Here is a 23,477-nt window from a genome sequence, read left to right on the forward strand (position 1 = left end):
CCTCCTCCATCGCCTTTTGGAGTGGTGGCTCTCGTGGGGGGCTTGGCAGGGAGGTGTTTGAAGCCCGTCATTGCCTGCTCTCTGCTGTCCTGTGTGCATCGTCAGAGCCCCCCCCCCGAGCATGCACACTCGGAGGTACCTCCGCTACAGCCCCCCCAGCAGCACCCCCTCACCCCCCCCCCCGATGCTCCCCCCTCCCCAGCAGACACAGGGCTGCCCTGTGTACTCGTCCCCGTCCCAGATGCAGCCTGACAACCCCCCATTACCCCTGGCACGAGGCTCCCTGCCCCCCCAGCCTGCCCCCAGCCCTGCCCTACCTCTGCACAGACCCACAGCCTGTGGTGGGCGGGGGGGGGTCCAGACCCCTCCCCCCTACCTGTGCCCATAAACCCACCCGTACCCCAGACCTCCCCCCAAACTGTCCCCACCTCTGCCCTTGCCCCTAATGCTGCCCCGAACTCCACTTTTACCCTATCCCTGTCCCCACACCTGTCCCGACCTTGTCCCCATCCCATCCCTGTCCCCATCTCCATTCCATCCCATCCCCATCCTATTCCCATTCCCGCTCCACCCCATCCCACCCCCCTCTCCATTCCCATCCCCATCTCATCGCATCCCCATTCCCATTCCCATTCCCACCCTGTCCCACCCGCACCCCCATCTCACCCCATCTCCATTCCCATTCCCATTCCCATTCCCATTCCCACCCTGTCCCACCCGCACCCCCATCTCACCCCATCTCCATTCCCATTCCCATTCCCATTCCCATTCCCACCCTGTCCCACCCGCACCCCCATCTCACCCCATCTCCATTCCCATTCCCATTCCCATTCCCACCCGCCCCCACCCCTTCCCACTCCGTTCCGCCCCCCCGCCCCGTGCCCACCGCTCTCAGCCGCCCTTTCCCCGCCCCCGCCCGCCCGGCGCCCGGGTGCGGGGCTGGGGGCCCGGCCGCCGCGGGCCGGTCACGGCGCACGGGGCGCGGGCGGGGCCGGGCCGGGCCGGGGGTACAAAGCGCGTGCCGCCGCCGCCCGCCCCGCGCCGTCCCGCTGCACCCCGGCCATGGCCGCCCCGGCCGCCGCCCGCCAGCACGTCCTGGCCCTCGCCCGCCGCCCCAGCGGCAGCCCCCGGCTGAGTGAGTGCGGGGGGCTGGGGGGGCACGGGGGGGCGGCACGGGGGGGCGCGGCGTCCCTTTGCTTCCGAGCCGGGGAGGCGCACTGGGTGCGGTGGTGTGGTGGGGGCGGGTGGTGGCGGTGGGACAGGCAGGGAGAGGTGGCAGGGGGGCAGATAGGGACAGGTGGTGGCAGTTGGGCAGGCAGGGACAGGTGGGCGACGCTGGGGCAGTCAGGGGTGGCAGGGATGGGCGGGTGGCAGTGGGGCAGGCAGGGGTGGCAGAGACTGGTGGGTGACACTGGGGCAGGCAGGAACAGGTGGTGGCAGTTGGGCAGGCAGGGACAGGTGGGTGATACTGGGGCAGGAAGGGATGGCAGGGATTGATGGGTGGCAGTGGGGCAGGCAGGGGCAGGTGGTGACACTGGGGCAGGCAGGGACAGGTGGTGGCAGTGGGACAGGCAGGGATGGGTGGCTGGCAGTGGAGCAGGCAGGGATGGGTGCTGGCAGTGGGGCAAGCAGGGGTGGCAGGGATGGGTGGGTGGCACTCGGGCAGGCAGAGACAGATGGGTGGCCATGGGGCAGGCAAGGGTGGCAGGGACAGATGGGTGGCAGTGGAGCAGGCAGGGACCCTGGCTCTGGTGGCCCTCTATGGCCCCTACTTGCAGGCAGGGGTCCTGCCTTTGCTGCCAGGAGCAGGAGGGAGCACAGGGGCCATGTGGGTCTCAGGAGGGGCACAGGGGCTGTCGGGGGGTTGTCACCCATCCTGGGGTCTGCAGCTGCGGGGGCTGGCAAAGGTGTTGCAGACCCCCTGAGAGCTGCGGGGTGTGCGGTGGGCTGCGGCCGATCCCACAGTGGTGCTGCGGGGCACCGGGCAATGGAGCCCATCCTGACCTACTGCAGCGGGGGGTAAATGGGATCAACGTTCTCCCCACCCACCCAGCTGCTGCTCCGTGTCCTCTCTGGGTGTCCACTGCCCTGGTGGCCCCCTCTACCCCCCCAAAACGGTGCAATGCTCCTGTCTGCAGGTGTGAGTGCCCCCGGGGTCAGCCACGTGTGGGGGGAGTGGGGGGCATGACGAGGCGCCAGGGGACCCGGGCTTGCCAGGGAGGTGCTTGCCGAAAGCCATGTTTGCTGTGGCCTCCCAGCCCACTCGTGTGGTGGAGCCTGAGGCCGGCCACGTCCGTCACGGTGATGTCCGTGTGTTTGTACTGCCAGGGCTGGTGCTGTGCCGTGCAGGTGTCCCCTGCGCAGCACCCGTGGGTGCTGGCAGCTCTATCTGTCCCTGCATGCCCCACTCGCAGTGGTGCAGGGGTCCTGTGGGCAGCACTGGGCTGCTGGCACCCTCAGCCCACCCCCACAGGCTGCACCCCCCAGCCCAGCCCGACCTCATCGAGCCCACCAGCCCCACATCTTGGGGGTGGGGCATGACTGCCCCCCCAGCGCCCTGCCCCGGAGCCCAGCAGGCTCTGAGGCATCAAGGACGTTTGCTTTGACCTTTGCGCCTTCACTCCCGTCTCAGGATGGCTGCAGGGAGCTTTGCTGTCACCTCCCTGGTCCCAAACCGGGTGGCTCCGGGCTGGCACGGTCCCGGCTGCCCCCCCCCCGGCACGGCTGAGTGCAGCCGGCTCTGCCCGGCTACCTGCCCGTGTTTGCTGTCAACAGGGCGCTGGGAGCAGCCACCCATGGGTGACTTCTGTCCAGTTTGCACTGGGTGACAGGCAGCCCTTGGCCGCAGGAGGGGCACTGGGGGGAGGGGGGCAGGGGGAGGACAAGCAGCCAAGGCTGGTTTTTGTCGCACGAGGGGCAGGTCCTACCCCCGTGCAGGCTCAGCGCACAGGCTCTCGCTGCTGCAGCCGCTTCTCGGTGCGCCCGTGGGAGGTTTGCTGGGCTGGGAGAGCAGCCGCCCCCATCACCTGCCCGGAGCGAAGCCCCCACAGAGCAGCCCCCCACGAGCTGCTCCACAGTGGTACGGCCTCTCTGCCCCAGCCAGGAGGGGACAGGGACCGAGGGCTGGCACCCGCGGGATGGTGGGTCATCGTCCCCACAGGGCGCAGCGTGTGGCCAGGCTCCTGTGGGGTCTCCATGGGCTCTCCCCTCCCTGCAGCTGTCAGCCTGGCATCCCGCATGCGGAGCCTGGCACGTGGCCCCTGTGCCCGTCCTGGCTTTTCAAGGCAAAAATGCCCATTTTCATTTTTCAAGGCAAAAAGTGCCTGCCATGACCCTGGCCGCCGTGCTTTGCCCCCCTGTCGCTGGGCTCCAGGAGCTGTATGGGCAGGGTCAGCTTTGCCAAGCTGGCTGTGCAGAGCCAGACCCCCAGCAGCCACATCCAGGCTGGGACAAAGTCCTGCCTGGGCTGTCCTGTCCCCACTGTATGTCAGAGGTGGGAGACGTGTGTGTGAGGGCTGTAACAAGGTGATGCTCTGCAGCCCCACGCACCGGGGGGCATGGGAGTGGGCCCCTGAGGCTGCCCCAAAAATGCACTGCAAGGTGAAGGTGAGGGTGGGAGCCAGGAGAAGGGACCCCACCAATGTGGGAGAGCTGCGGGGGGTACCTGGGGGTGACGTTTGGAGCGGTCTTGGGGATGTATATCGAACACTGCCCCGTGCCAGGGAGGGCCCTGGTGTGTGCTGCTGCTCCGGCTCCTCACCCTGTGTGCCCCACGGCAATGCCATAGCCTGTCCCCAGCCCCATCACTGGGTGCTCAGCGGCCCAGGGTGCCTGGGGTCCCAGCGCGGGGCCCTGATATGGGGTCCTGGCATGGCACTGGGCATGGCAGCAGCTACAACAAGCTCCAGCTCCAGCCCAGCACCGTGACCCACAGCCCAGCACCCAGCACTGGGGCGACCCGGGGGGCTGAGCCGAGCCGTGGGCAGGCAGGGCTGGCTGGCAGGAGTAGGCAGAGCGCTGCCTACACTGCTCTGCTGGGGCCAGCTCTCCTGAGAGGCAGAGGAGGTATTAGCAGCTGCTTCCCCGTGCTGCGAATCCATTAGCACAAGCGAGTGGAAGAAGCACTTATCACCTCCTGGCCTTTGGCTTGACCCATCTTTACAAAAAACAATGCAGCGAGCCATGCTGCTGCCCGCACGTGGACTCAGGGCCGCTGCCCACACGTGGGCTTGGGGCTGCTTCTGCAGAGTGGGGTGCCCCACGCCCTGCCCCATGGTGCACTTTGAAAGTGGCAGGCATGGGCTGGGAGCAGCTGGAGGGCTGGTCTGCAAGGGGATGCTTGGATGGATGGATGGGTGGATGGATGGACACATGGATGGATGGATGGATGGACGGATGTGTGGATGTTTGGATGGGTGGGTGGACATTTGGGTGTTTGGATGGATGGACACATGGATAGATGGATGTGTGGATGTTTGGGTGGATGGATGGATGGAGAAATCTTGCTGGCAGCAAGCCCAGTGACACAACAGCTGTGCCATGTGATTGCAGCCTGGCAAGGGGATTTTGGTAGGACACATCTTGGCTTCTCCTGTGCCATGTTCCAACCAGCCCTGTTAGACTCATCTCCTGCTGGGACTCTGCACTGGGTCCAGGCGTGGTGCTAGCCCTGGGCTGCCCCAGGCAGGGGACGGTGCCTTTGGAAGCTGTGGTTGGTGGGGTTTGGGACATGGCATTGCCCGCTGGGGACACGGGAAGCAGGAGAGGAGGAATCAAGGAGATCCCCAAGCCCTGGGCACCCCAACACATCTCTCCATGGGGGCTGCTGGTGGGCAGGGGCTGGGTGCTGAGCCTCACAGGGCCACATCAGGCTGTGCTGCCAGCCCAGGTGCCCCCAGCCTCCGTGTGGGAGCTGTGGGGCGCTCAGGGGGGAGCGAGGGGCTCATAGGGCTCAGCACCAAAACACAGGATGGAGGAGAATTAAATTATCTGATCTCTTTGGTTTATCTGCCCTTAATATTCCCTGCCTTGCCCAGCAATTTGAATTCAGTTTCAGACCCGAGGTTGCTCGCTGGGAGAGCAACCCTGAACCACGGCGTGGCAGAGACTCAGTGGAGGAGCCCAAATTTATCTCCCTGAGAGCCTTGCGGAGGGTTCCTGGGAGCCCCAGCAGCTGCAGCAGAGCCCAGGCCTGCATGGCAAGGGCCGGGGAGGGCAGGGACAGTGGCATCATGGAGGGGCACCGCACAGGGGATATAGCCTGGCCCTGTGGGGACCTGCAGGTGGAGGAGCCTGCAGAACATGTGAGCCCCATATACCCATTTCCTAAGTGAAACTGGATTTGTTTTGTACTGCCTTGTCCCTGGGCAGAGGGAGGTTGCTGGTGGTGCAGAGTTGGGCTTGCTGCTCCCACAGCCTTTTTCCCATCTCACAACGATCCAGCTCTGCCCTGCTCACCCTCCCTGGCACTGCCACTGTGGCATCCTGGTGCTGCAGATGGGAAGGTTGTGGATGACCCCAAGAAGATGCCGGCAGCCCCTTGCCCTCTGTGCTGGAGCTGCCGGACTGCTGGGAAGCAGAGCTGGGCTCATGTCCTTGGCATGGCTGTAGGAGATGGCAGCTGCGGTGAGTCCATAGGGCTGGTGAGGGGGCTGGCGGGTTCCTGGGGGCTGCAGCCGTTGCGTGCCTGTGTCCTGCTGCTGGCCGAGCCTAGGCAGGTGGGTTCTGGCTCTTCCCCATCCTCCAGCCCCTGCCTGGAGGAGCCATCCATCCTCCCACCCCAGTAGTAGCATCGCCAGCACCCCATGGGCCATCCCACAGGGGTGGGATCCTCTGCCCCATGGTGTGGCAGGATCCCCCAGCCCCACAGCTCTGGTCTCCATCACTTCTCCTTTCCCCTTGGGGCCATCTCCTCCCCTCAGCGTCTTGAAAGCCTTCGGCCCAGCTGATGCCTGCATCTCCTGCCCGGGGCTGGGGTTCAGCAGCCCTGCTCCTCACCGCCCGCCCCCCCAGCTCTGTTTTGTCTGATAGAAAATGCGACAGCAAGCCCAGCAAATTTTTTTTTTTCTTTTTTTTTTTCCTTGGGTTGGCTTGTTTGGTTCACGCTTGGCTGGCCCTGCCATTCTTTGCCTTTCCTCACATGACATGCAGGTGTGTATGGGAACCCTTGGCCGCCGGGTCCTAATTAGTGGCATAGAGTGTGACCCCCCGCCGGGCTTTTCACCGGCTCTGCCGGGCTGGGGCAGGCCGGTGGGTTTGACAGCGCGGCACAAAGTGACACATGGCACAATGGGCAGGTTGTGGAGGGGGAAAGCGGTCACTTAGGGATTGTCGGAAAAGTCCCAGGACGGCTCCGGGCTGCCGCACTTATCATCGGTGCAGGATGAGGCTGCTGGGCAATGCTGATGCTGGGCTTTTGGGGGGCTCAGCGAGGGGTGTCTGGGGTGATGCTGCCATGCCTGGAGGATGGGTCACCACTGCAGTGCTGGTGCCGGTGCTGGGCAGGGCTGGCCGGGATTTTGAGGTCAAAGTCACCTTCGAGGCCGTATTATTGCCCCATCCTGGAAGCTGGGCTGCAGCACCTCAGGTGTCAGCCTGGGCTGGTGTTTGGGTTAAAAATTAAGCACGCGTGTGATGAAATGGTGAGCAGCATCCAGGGAGGGATGCAGGATGCATCCAGCCTGATCGGGAGCAGCCATGGCCACCATGCCTTGTGCTGTGCGCACCCAGCCCCCTCTTCCCCGCAGGGTGTCTGCTGCCCGTCGCTGTGGGGTGCCAGGTCTGGGGCCACACGGTGGGACCCCCCCTCTGTGCCTGCCAGGTGTGAGCTGGGGGGATGCTGGGGACCCATCCTGATGCCCTGTAGTGGCTCTGGACCGGCTCTGGACCTGCTGAGACACCTTTTCATCCCCATCCTCGCTCTGGGCCAGAGGGGAGAGGATTTGGGGGATTTTTGGGCTGTTTATCAGTGCCGTTTGCTATCTTTACTCCAGCTTGGTTCCCCTTCAGCCCGTGCCATCCCGTGCTTCAGTCCACATGTGGGTCTGGGGGTGGGAGAGGGTGTTGGAGGTGCTGGTGGCCTCATGCAAACCCCAGGTCTGTAATTTGGGGTAGGGGATGTGCAAAGTCCCTCAGGCAGCGAACAGGGATGAGCATCCCTCCTTGCACACCCAGTCCCAGAGGTCAAGACAACCATTGCCGGGCAGAGTTTGCCAGGCAAATTTGTCCAAAATCTGCCTCGATCGCTTGTGAGAAGGTAATAACCTTGCGCAGTTCTCTGCCAGCCTCTGCGCGGCCGGGGCTGGAGGAGGACGGGGCAGGGCTGCATCCATCCCCTCGCCGCGGCGGGTGCCGGGACCACCACCCCACGGAGGCCGGGAGCGAGCCCCCCGTGCACTTTGGAGCAGAGCCCTAAGGCGTGCTGGGGCTGGGGGCGCCGGCAGCGATGCCCGGGCAGGGGCAGGGGGCTGGGGAGGGCAGGGCGGTGAGGGGGAGCAATTAGTGGCGGGTGTAGTTGGGTCGGGTCCTCTTTGTCACCGGGGGCCCTTCCCCCCCTCCGGCCGCCACGGTGGTTAGTAGTGCGTGAGTGTCAGGGCTAACAGAGATTGCATCTGACAGGAGCTGTGAATTTGGGGCTGGGGGTGTGGAAAGGCCAGGTTGAAAGACTTTTCTTTTCTCTTGGCCCCTCTCCCCCTGCCTCCCGTGCCCTCCCCCCCCCCCCCTCTCCCCGGCCATGCCCCCCGGCAGCCGGCCGGCCGCCGCAGCCCACCCACCCCGCCGCTCCTCCCCCCGCTTGTTCATAACAGCTCAACATCTTAATTATCTGAATTAGTGCTTTCCGGTAGCAGGGGCTCCCCCTCCTCTGCCCCGTCCCTCCCCATCCCTCTCTTCCTCTGCCTCCTTCTCCTCTTCGGTTCCCCTAGCCCTGGACCCCTTTGGTGGGCTGTCACTTGGTGTTACTGTCGTGATTTCCTTCTCTATCGTGATAGAGCCCTTTTGCACTGCAGGGGTGGGCACGGGTGAGGGGGCTGGAGCCATGCAACAAGTGCGAGGCAGGGTGGCACGGGTACCGGCACCCGCTTTTCCGGGGATGGCTGGGTTGGGGCAGGCAGGGGCTGGGGGCGAAGCCCTGGGGCTCCCTGCTTTGTGAAGCCAGGAGCTGTGCGTTCCTTGGTGGAACGTGGGATGCTTTGCACAGAAATCCTTTGCAGGAGATTCATTTTTTCATAGCGTGGGCTGCAGTGTTGTTGGCACAGAGAGGCAAGCCAAACCAAAGGGAATCCCCCGGGTGGCTGGCGAGGCGAAGCCCCTCTGAGTTTTTTAATAGGCTTTTCAGTGGAAATGGTGAAGAACAGGGAATCATGGAGCAATGTTTTTTATCACCCCCCTGTTCATTTCTCCATGACCAAGCCTGGCCGTCCATCTGTCCATCCCCTGGAGGCCCACTCTCCAAAAAGCCCTTTTTGGCTGGGAAGATGTCTAGGCACCAGGCCAGGCTGCCGGAGCTGCGGACCCTCCAGCTCTGGAGATCTTCATCCCCCTGGGACGGGACCCTGGGAGCAGCTCCAGGTGACCCTGCTTGGGCAGGGCTTGGACCAGGAGATCTCCAGAGGTCCCTGCCCACTGAGAGCAAGCCTGGATCATCATCTCTGAAGTCGGAGGTGACATTGCAGAGCTGTGTGGCCAAGCTTGGACTCTTGGGTTACATTTCTCCCTCTGTATTGGAGATGCTGGTGATGTTGCCACCACCCCACAACCCATTCCCAAAACAAAGTCATGGTGGGGGAAGAAGGGGAGCCGGTGACAGCAGAGGGCAGCTCCTCTGCAAACAGACTGGTGTAGCTGGAGAGAAGCATGACGGAAAGGCAGCGCTGAGACCCTGCACTGCCAGGGACCCTCATGAGTCTGGGCTGGGGAGCCTTCCCTGCCTCAGTTTCCCCATGAGGAAATGAGAGGAACAGCGCTTCCCTCCCTGCGTGATGGCTGGAGGGCAAATATATATGCATATATGTTAGTTAAAGATAGGTAGATTGGATAGGTGGGTGGATGCAGAGCTGAATGAGTGGGTGGGTGGATAGATGGGAGGATGGATGAGTGGAATGATGGGGATGGGTGGATGGATGGAAGGATGGATGGGAAGATAGGCAGAGAGCTTTGCCAGCGATCCAGTGTCGCAGCCACAGTGGCCTAAGTGGTGCTGCCAGAGGGTCCGATGCCCTTGGTGGGAGGAGACAGCCTGGTGCAGTGGAAGGGAAGCCAGGAGGGTCCCGAGGGGGCTGGCAGCCATCAGGGCTGGGTCAGAGACCACCATGCTTGGGAGAGAGGGATGAGCCCTGTCGCCCTGTCCCATGTGGGTGGCTCTCCAGCAGCTGGAGCTGCAGAGAAGATGCAGGGAGAGAAGAAAAGAGCCCAACAAAACCTCCCGAGGGAAGGGAAGCAGGAGAGGCGGTGGTGGATATTTTGTGAAGGAGCTGGAAGGGGAAATAAAAGGCAGAATGGTCACTTTGGGAATAAAGGAGACAAAAGCCGAGGAGGTTGGTGGCAGAGAGCCGGCTCTGGGTGTGCCAGCCCCCCAGGCTGCTGAATGGAGGACAGCAGGAACTGAGTGTAATTGGGTAACGGAAAGAAGGCTAATTAGCTAATTAGCTTGAGAAGTGGGCCCATGTGAAACTCGTGAGGTTCAACAAGGCCAAATGTAAGGTCCTGCACCTGACTTAAGGCCATCTCTGGTATCTGTGCAGGCTGGGGATGAAGGGATGGAGAGCAGCCCTACTCAGAAGGACCCAGAGGTGCTGGTGGATGAGAAGCTGGGCATGACCCAGCACTGTGTGCTCGCAGCCCAGAGAGCCACCTGTGCCCTGGGCTGCATCCCCTGCAGCGTGGCTGGCCAGGCGAGGGAGGGGGCTCTGCCCCTCTGCCCTGCTCTGGTGAGACCCCCCCTGCAGCGCTGCCTCCAGCTCGGGGGTCCTCAGCACAGGAGAGACGTGGAGCTGTTGGAGCAGGGCCAGAGGGGACCACGGGGATGGTCAGAGGCTGGAGCAGCTCTGCTGTGGGGACAGGCTGGGAGAGTTGGGGGGGTTCAGCCTGGAGAAGGGAAGGCTGTGGGGAGACCTCAGGGCACCTCCCAGTGCCTAAAGGGGCTGCAAGAAAGCTGGAGGGGGGCTTTTTACAAGGGCATCTAGGGATAGGACAAGGGGGAATGGCTTTAAGCTGAAGGAGGATAGATTTAGATCAGATCTTAGGAAGAAATTCTTTGCCATGAGGGTGGCGCGGCTCTGGCACAGGCTGCCCAGAGCAGCTGTGGATGCCCCATCCCTGGCAGTGTCCAAGGCCAGGCTGGACGGGGCTTGGAGGAGCCTGGGCTGGGGGGGGGGATTGGGTGGGCTTTAAGGTCCTTTCCAACCCAAACCATGCTGTGATTCTAATTGCAGAAATGGCAGGGATTACTGGCACCTGCACCGGGCCAGGGGCTGGGCGAGGGAAGCTGAGTGCTGGGGCCCTCCCTGGCTGTGCTGCTGGGGGTGGCCCTGCGCTGGGCTGTGGGGTGGCCCGGGATTGGTGCTCCCAGATGTGGGATGCAGCCAGCAAGCGGCAAACAGGGCCTGACCCCTAGAAATGAAGTTCTTGTGGCTGGTCCGGCTTGGCTGCTTAACACATGTGCAGGGCTGGCTCCAGCACCGGTGCTGGCATCACCAGAAGGGTAGCCAGGATGCTGCGGTGTAGGGACCCGCATCCCACTGCCCTGGACCACCCATCCCTGCAGCTGGTGGGAGGGAGGCTGGCAAGCTCACCAGCTGGCCCAGCCTCTCCAATCCGATTAGGATCATGAGCAAATCAGAGAACTTGGTGTGAGAAGAGAGGGCAGGGGGATGAAAGGGCCCAGTGGGGTCAGCAAAGCAAGGCCCTGCCATGGCAGGCATTACAGCATTTGACACATTGGTAAAATGATCAGGGACCTGCAATTGCCTGGGAAGCTGCTCCCAACCCTTGCATTCCCCATCCCTGGGGACCTGCCTCCTCTTGCTGGGCTTCATCCCTATTTGTCATCCTTGGGCTTTACATCCCAGGAGCTTCCCTGCCCTACAGTTATCCCCAGGGTCTTTGTAGTCACTTTGGAGAAATTGCATCCCCAGCACCCTTGTTTCCTTGGCTGAATGCAGCGCAGTCCCTGGTGCCCTGAGGTCTCATCCTGAACTGTGGGGTCCCAGGCTGGCACCCCAGGCAGTGCCACTTTGCACCCTGCTGGCAGGACCAGGCAGGATGCTCGGAACTTGCCTGAGTGGTGGTGGCTCTGGAAGTCTGTCCTCCAGCCCAGCAGCATCCAGCTAGGGTTGTCCATCCCAGGTCTCCCCTGGGGACAAGAGGTGACTGTGGTGAGGGGGGCAGCTCTGCTGATGTGCTGCTGGCGGAAGGGCAGTGGGAGATGACAGGGCTGTGCCCGTTGCACAGCATCTGGGGTGCTGTCTGTGCCCGTGGGTTTTGGAGGGTGTGTGGGCTGTGCTGTAACAACGGGGCTGGGCGGTGGAGGGAACGGGGCGGAGGCTGCTGTGGGCATGGGATGGACGAGGAAAAGCCTGGTGGAGATGGGGATGCCCTGCTGGGAAGGGAGCTGGGATCTGCAGGAGCTACTGGAGTGGCCAGCACCTTGCCAGGGCTGCTGTGCCACTGGGATAGGGCTGCTGAAGGTTGGGAAGCTCTCCTGGTGCTGCTGGATGAGGGGGGGTTGAGCCAGGGAAGCTGGGGGACAGGGAGACGTTGCTCATCCTGGATCCAAAACCTGCTGGTTGTGGTGGCATCCCTGGTTGTGGCATCCCTGCCCGGCACATGGGGGACCTTATGAAGGCGATGCAGCCCCCAGGCTGGCTGCTGTGTAGCCACTGGCACAATGGCAGGAGCCACTGTGGAGCACAGCCATGCAACGGCACGGGGAGGGGCACAGACCTAATCCTGCCTTCACTGTGCCACAGGCAGCATTTGGTGAAGGATGGCAGCCGCGGGGTGCGAACCGGTGTCTATTGCGGTCTGGGTGGCTGAGGGAGGCACCAGGGTCTCCCTGCATGAGGGGGTTCCCATAGTGGGAAAAGGAGGGAGTGACAGGCCAGTTTTGGGGTGGAAACTGCCTGCCCCTATCTGTGCTGCCAATGGCCCCAAGCCCCTCTCTGCCTGGGTGGGATGTGGCTCTTGCAACTTGTTAATATGTATTTTCCACAAAAGGGCTTTTTATTATGGTTTTTAAAAGCAAAATCTTGGTGTAAGGAAAAACTGTGCTTGGAAAAGCAGAATGTTGACTTGCAGAAAGTCTTTCAGTTTGCTGGTGGGGGCAGGCTGCTGCTGCCTCGCTCCTGGCTTTGTGTCCTTCCTTCCTGCACATTTTTTTCTACTTAAGTTTTTTATATGAACTGAAATAAAATTATTTTAGTAAAAGTGACATTTCCTGCAGGATGGATCTTCTGGGTCTCAAGTTTAGCAGCTGCTTGGTCTGTAGCTAGGATAAGGGATGGGATAGCAGGAATGGATGGTGCTGAGGTGGAACAGAACCTGCCCTGCTGGTGCTGTGGCCCCCCAGCCCCCGCGGTTTGGGGGTGACAATGCTGGGAGCATCCCCTTCTCCGGGGGCTGATGGTGTGTCCTTCCCCTGACAGCCTACCAGACGGTGTGTGGGGTCAACGGGCCTCTGGTGGTGCTGGACAATGTGAAGGTAGGACCCCGTCTGCCGATGGGTGACAAGGGGACCCCTTGATAGTGTCACTTTGGGCTGTGCGGGGACCACCGTGCTGTCCCTGCCCGGGCCTGACTGCCAGACCCCGTCCCGGGCGGGGAGGGTGCAATGGGGGAGCGTGTCCCTGTCCCCTCTCCCTTGTCCCCTGTCCCCTGGGCTGTCCCCTCCTCTCTGGGGTCCGTCAGCCAGCTCCGAGCTCCCTCCTCTGGACGCGGCCGGCAGCAGAGCCCGTGTGCCAGCCTGCACACGTGTGTGGGCGTGCAAGCGTGTGTGCTGGCGTGTGCACGGACATGGGACGCGTGTGAGCGCACGGGTGGCCGTGTGTGTGCGCTCTGCATGGGCACCCTGCACTTGCCCCGTGTCCCCCCGCACCCAGGCACCTGCTGTCCCCCTGCCTGGGCTCCAGCTCCTGTGCCTTGTCCCCTGTCCCTCTGCCCAAGCTCTGGCTCCCATCCCTTGTCCCCTGTGCCCCTGCTTTAGTGCAGCTCCTGTCCCCTGTGTCCCAGCCCGAGCTCTGGCTCCTGTCCCCTGTGCCCTTGCCTGAGCCCTGGCTCCATAGGGGAGCCTGCTCTGAGCGAGACCACCGCACAAACCCTGTCTCAGCCCATGTCCCCAGCACCAGGTGTCACCTTGGTGGCACCCTGCCTGTCCCTGCTCCAGGAGCAGGGCCTGTGCTCACTTGGGTGGGTGTTGGGCATCTCAGCATCGCTGCGTGGCCTTGCCAGCTGGGACCCTCCGAGGGGCTTTGTTAGCTGGTGGCTCATTTCTATGGCCCCTTCCACACCGAGCCTGGCAGGATGGAAATTAAGCTCAATTAAAGAGCATGACCATGGTGGGTGTTTCCTTCACTTTGTTGTCCTTTATGCAAAGGTCTTTACAGAAGAATTAAAGTCCAAAGTTCACAGAGCTGGAGCCAGCCCCAGTAGCTGGGAGCAGGGAGGAGGAGGAGGAAGAGAGCACAGGGTGTGCTGGGCAGGCACGCTCAGGGAGTGAGCCCCCTTGAACATTGTCCCCAGAGCAGGACGTATCCCTCAGCCAAGGGGCTGCTGAGAAGTCCCCTCCATCTGCCCTGGGGGTCCCAGCTGGGTGGGAAGGCTGGGGAGGTTGGTTGGTGTCCTTGGGGGGGCTGCAGCCCTTGTCCCTCAGAGATGCCACCGACTCCGGGGGGTTTACCCAGGGCTGTGGATGTGCTTTGGCAGGCTCTCAGAGATGCTGCTTTATGCAGGTGATGGGTCTGCCTGCTTCTGGTATGGAGAGGGGGTTGAGTTTGTTAGCTGTCAGGCTTGGGGGGCGCCTGAAAGCACCCCTGGCAGGAGGGGGCTGTTGGGGAAACTGAGGCATGGAGCAGTGCCACAGCCTGGAGCACGCGCCGGGATGGGGCAGGGGCATCAGCCGCTGAATCCCCCCCTGCCAGTGCTGGGTGGCTGCAGAGAGCATGGACACCCCAACCATTTCAGGGGAAACTGAGGCAGCACTGGCAGGCAGGGCTGGTGGGCAGGGTCTGCAAGGGGTGGCCTGGAGTGGAGGGAGAGGAGCCCCCTGCACCCATCTCACACCAGCCCTGTCCCTACAGTTTGCCCAGTATGCTGAGATCGTGAACTTCATGCTGCCCAACGGCACCCGCCGCAGCGGGCAGGTCCTGGAGGTGATGGGCTCCAAAGCCATCGTCCAGGTGAGCCCAGCGTGGCAGGGATGTGGCGGGATGGGGGACACACCGGGACAGCATGGCTCAGGGGTCTGCCTCCTTCCAGCCGTGGCTGCTGCAGCCAGCACAGCCTTGCTGGGCTCTTGTCCCAGCTCTCTGGTGTCCTGGGACAGGCAGTGTCCTGCTGTGCAGCTCCTGGCTGGCCCATGGCCCTTTGGCTGGAGCGGAGGGAGCTGTGCCGGGGCTGGTGGAGTGGCACCAGTGGCGATAGAGCTGGTGCCTGCTCAGGGCAGGAGTATCTGGGTGCCAAAGGCAAAATGATGACATCTGTGCAACTTCAGCAAGATGCTAGGGCCAGATGTGGGCACGACCCTGTGCTGGGTCTCCGTTCTGCTGTGCCCATCCTCCCCTCGCTTGAGCTGCCCACCCAGCTCCCCTCCCCGTGTCCGTGCCAGGGAGAGCCTGCCTGGGTGATGCCGCAATGATGGGACCCCCCATCCCTTATCCCTACATCTTCCCCACTGACCTCCTTGTGCTGACCCCCCCAACCCTCCTGCCACCAGTCCCCTGCGGGACCAGGACCGGCAGTGGGTTCCTGGGGTGCTGCCCCCCAAAACCAGGGCAGCCAAGCAGTGGGGTTTCACCGTGAGCACTGGGGCTGTTTGGGGCTATCTTGCCCAATTAGCTGGGGTCCTCTCCCACCCAGGTCCCCCCCCAACCAGCCAGCCCAGGGCTCCGGGGTGGCTGCACAGCTGCAAGCCACCAAACTTCGCTCCTCTAATGCCGCCCGGACCTCTGCAGCGCCCTTTTAATCCTATTAGGGAGTCAGCCTCAGGAGGAAAAACAAGAGGAAAAAAGGAGCCTTTTGCAGAAGCAGCTTTGCTGGGGGCTGACCTGCACGCACCTGCACACACCCAGCTCCTGCGGCCATCACCTGCCCTCGTGCCTGCTGGCATCCCCGCCAGCTGTCTGCCCCTGGCATTCCCAAGCCTGCCCTTCTCCCAGGGGCCACATGGCTCTAATTAAAGCAGCGATCTGGAGGTTAATTAATACAAATGGTGTCAAATATTATACCGATCAAAATGCCTTGGGTTTCCCTGCCCGAGGCCCTTCTTGCCGTGCTCATTGCATTCACAAGAGTGTGGTCCCCCCTCCCCTGCCTCCCACACGCCAGAGCCCCTCAGCAGGGAGTTTTCTTAACCCTGGGGTCTCTCACCCTCTTTTATCACCTCTCCCTGATGAGTTTTTCGGGTGAGTGCAGATCACATCACCTCCCCATGGAGAGCCTTGCTGCCCCTGAGCCCCATGGCCCTCTGCGCCTGCTAATCCCAGCTAATTGCCACCCACCTGCCTCTTGCCCTGGGGTCTCCACAGGTGTTTGAAGGAACATCTGGGATCGATGCCAAGAAGACCTCCTGCGAGTTTACTGGGGACATCCTCCGGACCCCAGTTTCTGAGGACATGCTGGGTAAGCCCAGCCAGCCGCTGAGCCCCCATACACCTCGGTGCATGCATGGTGGGGTATCCAAGTGCAGGCAGCCAGAGGAGTCTGGGGGTCTTGGAGTTTAGCTCTCTGCTGCCTAGGGGCTGAGCACATTCCTGGGCATGCTCTCTGCTCCTGGGAGAGTCACATCCAGTGTGGAGAGATGGTGACCCTTGTACAGGGCTAAAACATCCCCCGGGGCCCACTCTGCCCAGTTATCCCAGGAGAAAAAGCTTGGGCTGCACTGGAAGAAGATTTCCCGGGTGAGGAGAGGCAGATTTTTGCCCATGGTCATGCCGTTAGGACTCCCATTACCTTGGCTTTAGGAGAGCAGCATCTTCCCAGTCTCTGCTGAGCCCTGAGATCTGCCCAGGTGTGAGCACAAAAAGGGGACCTGCCACCCCTGTCCCCACAGGGTCATCCACCTGGGCAGAGCTGGGTGCTGGCAGACCCCCCCGGCCCCAAGCAGACTCCCCTGGGGCCGTTCAAGTTCAGCCGCAGGGCCTTGATCCCCCTCCCCAGATCCTGAGGGATTCTGCAGCCCCCAAAGCAGCCCCGGGGACTCGCAGGGGTTGCAGCCGGTGACAGCGGTCACTCAGGGTCCCGACAGAGGGATGTGGGCTGACGCACGGCGTCGCTCCCCGGTTGGGAGCCGAGTGTCTCCTGCAATCTCCTTCCCATCTCTGCCGGCAGCGCAGAGCCCGGCCAGAGCCCTGCCTGCAAAGGGCAGCGGAAAGGGCAGCCTGGCTGGGAGCGGGCGGGTGTCGAGCACGGTACGGCAGCGCACGGTGACGGCCGGACAGGTCCCGGCTCCCCGGCAGCGGGGAGGGAGGCCCCTGCTCCTTCCCCAGGCGGGGTCCCCCTGTCCCCACACGGGATCCATCCCTGAGCCCCCCCAGGAGGGGCTAGGGGTGGGCAGAGGTACGCGGAGTCCATCCCAAGCTGGCCCCGCTTGTCCCTCCGAGCCTTCCCGCCCTGTCTCGGGGGGGGGTTCATCTGGGGGTCTCCCAGGTGCTCGGCTGCATCACCCCTTCCCTCCCCTCTGCCCTGCTTTGTGTCGCGGCGCTGAGTTCAGTGGCTGCACGCCGGCAAGATGTGGGTGCCCAGCGAGCACCAAGGTTACTGACCTTTCATGCTCTGTGCCTCCGCGCCCCGGCCCCGCCGTCAGCTTGATCTGCTCTGACACGGCGATGCTTCCCCGGCCCGTGGGGACCTCGAGAAAGTCCCATGGGGGTGGCAGCAGCGGGCGGGGGTGCCGGGGGGGGCCGCGGAGCTGGCACACCGCCTTTGCCGCTATCGATCCTGCAGCTCGGAGCTGGTCGATGAGGCTGAGCACGAGCTCAGCAGCTCTCCGGGAGCCTTGTACCCCCTCCCCAGGGCTGGTATGGGGGGGGGTCTTGGTGTCATCCCACCTTCACGGGACCCGGGAACCCCATGGGGGAGGTGATGGAGGCTTGGATGGCATGGGGAGGTCTCTGGGGATGTGGCTCTGTGTGCTGGCATCTTGCTGTGGTGTCACCCAGCCCTTGGGTGACATGGTCCCTGCCTGCCCCAAGCAGTGATGTGGGCACACCTTGTCCCCTGGCACAGGGACTGGGGATGCCTGCAGCCACCCCAGGTGCAAAGTCCTCTGCTCCTCAGCCACAGCCACCCAGCACCCACGTCCCCTCTGGGGCACCCCAGGCAGCTGGGATGTCCTGTGGCACCCATAGGTGCCCTCCGTGCCCTCCATTTCCCAGGTTTCCCCACAGCTGGGGGTACTCAGGAGGGGCAGGATAGCCCCCAGGTGCCCCTGCACGCTATGGGGGGCTTGCAGGAAGACTTCAGCAGACCTTCGGTCTCGGAAGCACTGCTGACTGTCCCAGCACTGCCTGCAGCAGCACAGGGCACCGGGAGCCGGATGGAAACCCTGCCCTGCAGCCACGGAGCAGGCAGCTGCCCGCTCGCAGGGCTGGGTGTCCCCCCTCAGCTGGTGCCTTCAGCCAGGGACCTCTGAAGCTCTCTCCTTGCAGGTCGGGTCTTCAACGGCTCTGCCAAACCCATCGACAGCGGTCCCCCGGTGATGGCCGAGGACTTCTTGGACATTAATGGTGACAGCTCTGGGCACGGCGTTGCTTTGCCAGCTTCTTTTACCAGCTGCAGGCAATGAGGGTCTTGGGGACAGTCTGGATCTGGGGATCACACTGTGCCCTCATGGCTGGAGCAGCCCCACGGTGCCATCCCCATGCCACTCTCAGGGGGGGTCCATCCATGCCCCTTGGAGTGCCCTGGGTGGGGGTATGGGTGCAGGGGTGGTGGCTGGTAAGCCCATCCCACCCCAGGGCTGGTGCTGGGTGATCGCACTGCTCCAAGAGCCTGCTCCTTCCTTATCTCCAGAAGTTCATGCCTAATTTTTGGCACCAACCGGGGCGATTCCCCCATTTTGGGGTACCCTGTGGGTGCCTAATTTCCTGCTCCAGGCCAGCCCATCAACCCCCATGGCCGCATCTACCCTGAGGAGATGATCCAGACTGGGATCTCGCCCATCGATGTGATGAACAGCATCGCCCGGGGCCAGAAGATCCCCATCTTCTCTGCTGCCGGGCTCCCCCACAATGAGGTGGGTCCTCACGGGGTGCTAAGCTGCTGATGCAGCCCTGGCAGCAGGTGGAGGATGAGGATGAGGATGAAGGAGGCAGTGTGGGGGGATTTGGGAGGGCTGGAGCCTGTCTTCTGTGTTTTAACTCCTCTCCCCACTGTGCTCTGGTTCTCTGCTTGCCGTGACGGGGCCAGACCCACCTTTTGTGGTGGCTGTTGTGTTCCCTGAGTGCCCCCAGCCATGCAGGGTGATGGGCTGGTGCATGCGGGAGAAGGGAAGCTCACGTTATCTTGTGCCTCAGTTTCCCCATCTGCACAGCGAGGGGTAAAGCAAACCCTGGCGTGACAAGAGCTGCACTGGCGGCAAGGCAGAGCTGATCCAGGCTGGTGTGGGGTGCCTGAGCCAGTGGGGCAGGGGGCTGCACATCATCTCGTGGCCCCACAAGCATGGCTGTACCAGGGGCAGGCAGGGCAGGAGGCAGTGGAGATAACCAGCCTGATCCATAGGCGCACCAGCGTGGTGGGTGGGCAGTGCTGCCCTGACCCCCTCAACACAGACAGTGGTGCGATGGGGTGGAAAACCATCCCTGACAGATCGGGAGTGACACAGGAGGGTGACCATGGTCAAGTCAGGGCCCGGCACAATGGGCACGGTGCCATGGCAAGGGGGCACGGCTGGCTTGGGGTGGGGGGGCTGGACCCCACTCCCCCTTGACCTGTGGGGCTGGGTGGGCAGCTGGGGGTGCTGATGCCTCTCCAGGGATGACCTCTTCTCCGCTGGTTTCTATTCGTCCTATCTCTGTCCCCTGCCCTTTGCTGCTGTGGGGCTGTATCCTGGTCCCAGGGGGGCCGTGGCCCCTCCAGTGGGGGGACTTGGCTATGGGCACTGGCCCTGTGCTGCCCGCCTGTCTCTGTCCTGCTGCAGATTGCTGCACAGATCTGCCGGCAGGCTGGGCTGGTGAAGAAGTCCAAGGACGTGATGGACTACCATGATGACAACTTTGCCATCGTCTTCGCTGCCATGGGGGTGAGTTAGTCCCGGGACAGCACAGCCCAGCCGACCTCAGCAAAGCCTGCTGAGGAGCCCAGACTGCATGGAACATGTAGGCAGCCTGGCTGCCGCCTCCCTGTTGCTGCCACGGCAAAGCCTGCCTCAGTTTCCCTGTGCATGAAGCTGCCCTGCTCTTGCTGACCAGCCTCTCCCACCTGGGCAGGTGAACATGGAGACAGCTCGCTTCTTCAAGTCGGACTTTGAGGAGAACGGCTCCATGGAGAATGTGTGCCTCTTCCTCAACCTGGCCAATGACCCCACGTGAGTCAGCCTTGGGGCTCTGGCATGCAGTTCTCCTCTCCTTTTCTCCTTTCTCCTCTCTGTTTCTCCTTTCTCCTTTCTCCTCTTCTTCGTTTCTCCTTTCTCCTCTTCTTCGTTTCTCCTTTCTCCTCTTCTTCGTTTCTCCTTTCTCCTCTTCTTCGTTTCTCCTTTCTCCTCTTCTTCGTTTCTCCTTTCTCCTCTTCTTCGTTTCTCCTTTCTCCTCTTCCTCGTTTCTCCTTTCTTCTCTTCCTCGTTTCTCCTTTCTCCTCTTCCTCGTTTCTCCCTTCTCCTCTCTCCCCACTGAGGGCCTGATCCGTCTCGGGTGGATCACGGTGCAGAGCCTGGTGCTGGGTGCAGCTGGGGGTCATTAGGGTCCTGCTGTGTGTGGGACCCCCAGAGGCTGCGGGTCCCTCTGCTCCCCAGCAGTCAGCCCTGCTTCTGGGTGCTGCAAGCTCTGCACTGAGTAGCAGAGAGGGGCTGCAGAAGTGTGTGTGTGTGGCACATCTTGCACGGTGCTGAGTCCCTTGGGCTCCTCCCTGTGCCCTCCTGGCACCCCCAAAACTGCCGCTGTGATGGGATGGGGAGCAGCCTCCAGTGCAGCTCAGCGCGGGGCACTGGGGAGTACAGGGGGGTGCACACAGGATGGGAGGGGCAGCTGGCACTGAACCCAGCCAGTGTTTGGTCCCCATGCTTTCCTGCAGTGGCTGGGAGCCGATGCCTGGGTGGGCAGTGGGTGCCTCCCTCCTCCTCCTCCATGGCCATTGCCTGGTCCCAGCTCAGGGACCCCGAGAGCTGGGGTCCCTCCTCTGGGCATCCTTGCCAACATGCTGCAGCCTGCCGGGCTCTGAGGATGCTCTGCCAGGGTGGAATTGGGATCTGGGGGTGCCCACGCTGTCTCCCTTGCAGCATTGAGCGGATCATAACACCCCGCCTGGCCCTGACCACTGCTGAGTTCCTCGCCTACCAGTGCGAGAAACACGTGCTGGTGATCCTGACAGACATGAGCTCCTATGCCGAGGCCCTGCGGGAGGTCAGCACATGTCCCCCGGATCCGCCCCAGTCCCTGTGTCCTCCCTGTGTGGCAGGGGATGAGGACTGCCCACTTGGGCTGCCCGGGATGCTTGGGGTGTTTGGGATGCTTAGGGTGCTGGGGGTTCCAGGGTGCTTGGGGTGCTGGGGGTACCCAGGGTGCTCAGGATGCCTGGGCTTCCAGGGTACTTGCAGTGTTTCGGATGCTTGGGGTGCTCAGGGTGCCTGGGATGCTTGGGGTGTTTGGGGTGCTGAGGAGTGCTCAGAATGCTTGGGGTGTCTGGTATGCTCGGGGTGCTGGGGATGCCTTGGGGTGCTCAGGGTGCCCAGGACACCTGGGGTGTCCAGGATACTTGGGCCACTTGGGATGCCTGAGGTGCTGGGGGTGCCTGGGGTGCTTGAGCCCCCCCAGCACTAATGGCAGCTCCCCTGCCCCGCAGGTGTCAGCAGCCAGGGAGGAGGTGCCCGGCCGCCGCGGCTTCCCTGGCTACATGTACACCGACCTGGCCACCATCTACGAGCGGGCTGGGCGCGTGGAGGGCAGGAATGGCTCCATCACGCAGATCCCCATCCTGACCATGCCCAACGATGGTCAGCAGCCCGGGGGGGACACGGCACGTGGCCTTGGGAAGCCACAGGGCTGGGAAATCCCAAATTGTTCTGTTTTACCACATTCTGGGGGAGATTGTAGGATCTGTCAGGGTAGCAAAGCTTGCTGGGATGATTTACGGTTATTTCCACACACACCCCCCCCCAAGTTGTCCCTCTGGCCCCCCAGCTGGAGCAGAGCGCTGGGTTTCAGCCAAAGGGTGTAGCTGGGGGGCTCACACTTGAGGGGTGTGGAGGAGGGGGATGCGTAGGCATGGGCATAGGGGTGCACACACATGCAAGCCTAAACCAGGTGGGTCTCTGCCTGGCAATGGGGGGAACTGGCTCTTGCTCACAACCACAGGCTGGTGCAGCTTCCCTGGGGCCACGCTGCGCCGCTCAGCCCCAGCGTGGGGCACAGCCATGTCCCCTGCCCGGCTGAACAGCCAGACCTGCTTCTGGGGCTCACACCATCCTGCCTCCCCTTAGACATCACCCACCCTATCCCCGACCTGACGGGCTTCATCACTGAGGGGCAGATCTACGTTGACCGGCAGCTCCACAACAGGCAGGTTCGTTCCCGTGCCCCTGCCTGGCTCTGTGCTGTGGCGGAGTGGGGTTGGATCTGGCACCACTGTCCCCCTCCCCGGCATTGGATGGGGCTGGAAACCACCTGAGAGCACCAGGATGGGGGTGCCAAGGGCAGGGGGGAGTCCGAAGTGGGGGCAGCAGTCCCCTTGCCAATACCCAGCAGTGCTGGCAGTGGGCAAATGTGTGTGTGGGTCCCCCTCTTCCTGCAGATCTACCCCCCCCATCAATGTACTGCCCTCCCTCTCCCGCCTGATGAAGTCGGCCATTGGGGAGGGCATGACCAGGAAGGACCACGGGGATGTGTCCAACCAGCTGGTAAGGGCTGGGCTGCGGGGTGGGGAACCGTGATGTGCAGTGTGGGAAATGGAATCATCTGTCCCTCCAGAGCCCTCCTGCTCCTGCCTGGGGCTGAGATTGTGGTGCTTTTGGCCATGACAGATATGAGCACTTATTCCTGTCATCTCCTTGACATAAGGGAGAGTTTAGGTAAGGGGGTGGGATGCTTTACCCTTGGAAGTGGAAAATCCAGGGGATGCAAAGCCCCAGAGCACAGCTGGAGCCGTAGCTTGTCCTGCTGCAAGAAACCCAGGCTGACAGCAAGCTGGATTGTTTTCCATGCAACATATATTGTTGCCTATAATATATATACACATATACAATTATATGTATGCTGCTCCTGGAGCTGGTCAGGGGAGAGGCTGTGCTGCTGCCCGTGCTTTGCCTGCCCGGTAGGTTGCACAGTGTCTGTCCTGCTGCCCTGTCTGTCCCACAGTACGCCTGCTACGCCATCGGGAGGGATGTGCAGGCGATGAAGGCGGTGGTGGGGGAAGAGGCGCTCCTCGCCCGATGACTTGCTTTACCTGGAGTTCCTGCAGAAGTTCGAGAAGCAATTCATCACCCAGGGTGAGGCGGGTGGCTGGACCCCAGCCCCCAGCCGAGCGGTGGTTTGGGGGTTGGACCAGACCCCCCAGCATGTCCTTGCTCCTGCCTGCTTCTCTTCCCAGTCCCTACGAGAACCGGACCATCTTTGAGTCCCTGGATATCGGTTGGCAGCTGCTGCGCATCTTCCCCAAGCAGTTGCTCAAGCGCATCCCTGAGAGCATCCTGGCCGAGTACTACCCGCGTGATGCCAAAGCACCGGGCCAGGGGCCAGCCAGCACGGCCCTCTAACCCCTGAGCTCTGGGCTGAGCTGGTCAGCTCTGGGGAGCAGCCCTGTGTCCCTGAAACCATCCACAGGTCCCTCCTGTGGGGCTGCTGAGCAGGTGCAGAGGGCTGTGGGTCCTTGGCACCAGCATCCCAAAGCGGTCAGAAACCTTCTCTCCTTGCTCAATAAAACCAGCGTGGTCACCAAAACTTCGATGTGCTGTTGCACTTCCCACCGTGGCTGTCTCCTTCCCACCCCTGGTCCCTTCCCACCCTCCCTGTGGGAGCAGCACTCCCTGCCCAGCCCAGGCAGGCAGCCTGGTGTGGGCAGAGCTCCACGCCTGGTAGGGCAGAGGTGTGGGAAGCTGCCCAGGCACCCACTGAGACACT

At 62.6% G+C, this 23,477-nt stretch overlaps 1 protein-coding gene across 1 annotated transcript; it reads left to right on the forward strand.

Annotated features, from left to right (window-relative positions):
* The first annotated feature begins 1,062 nt into the window (after nt 1–1,062).
* Nucleotides 1,063–23,281, forward strand: ATP6V1B1 (ATPase H+ transporting V1 subunit B1). Its single transcript, XM_055700604.1, is given in 15 exon segments — nt 1,063–1,135; nt 12,642–12,697; nt 14,292–14,390; nt 15,738–15,831; nt 17,859–17,936; nt 18,306–18,445; nt 19,349–19,450; nt 19,638–19,735; nt 20,642–20,765; nt 21,205–21,355; nt 21,842–21,926; nt 22,156–22,258; nt 22,716–22,781; nt 22,783–22,846; nt 22,947–23,281. Coding segments are annotated over 15 exon segments (1,500 nt in total). The 3' UTR covers nt 23,114–23,281.
* Nucleotides 23,282–23,477: the final 196 nt, after the last annotated feature.

Source organism: Falco cherrug, chromosome 1 (assembly GCF_023634085.1).
Source record: "Falco cherrug isolate bFalChe1 chromosome 1, bFalChe1.pri, whole genome shotgun sequence".
NCBI classification, from domain to species: domain Eukaryota; kingdom Metazoa; phylum Chordata; class Aves; order Falconiformes; family Falconidae; genus Falco; species Falco cherrug.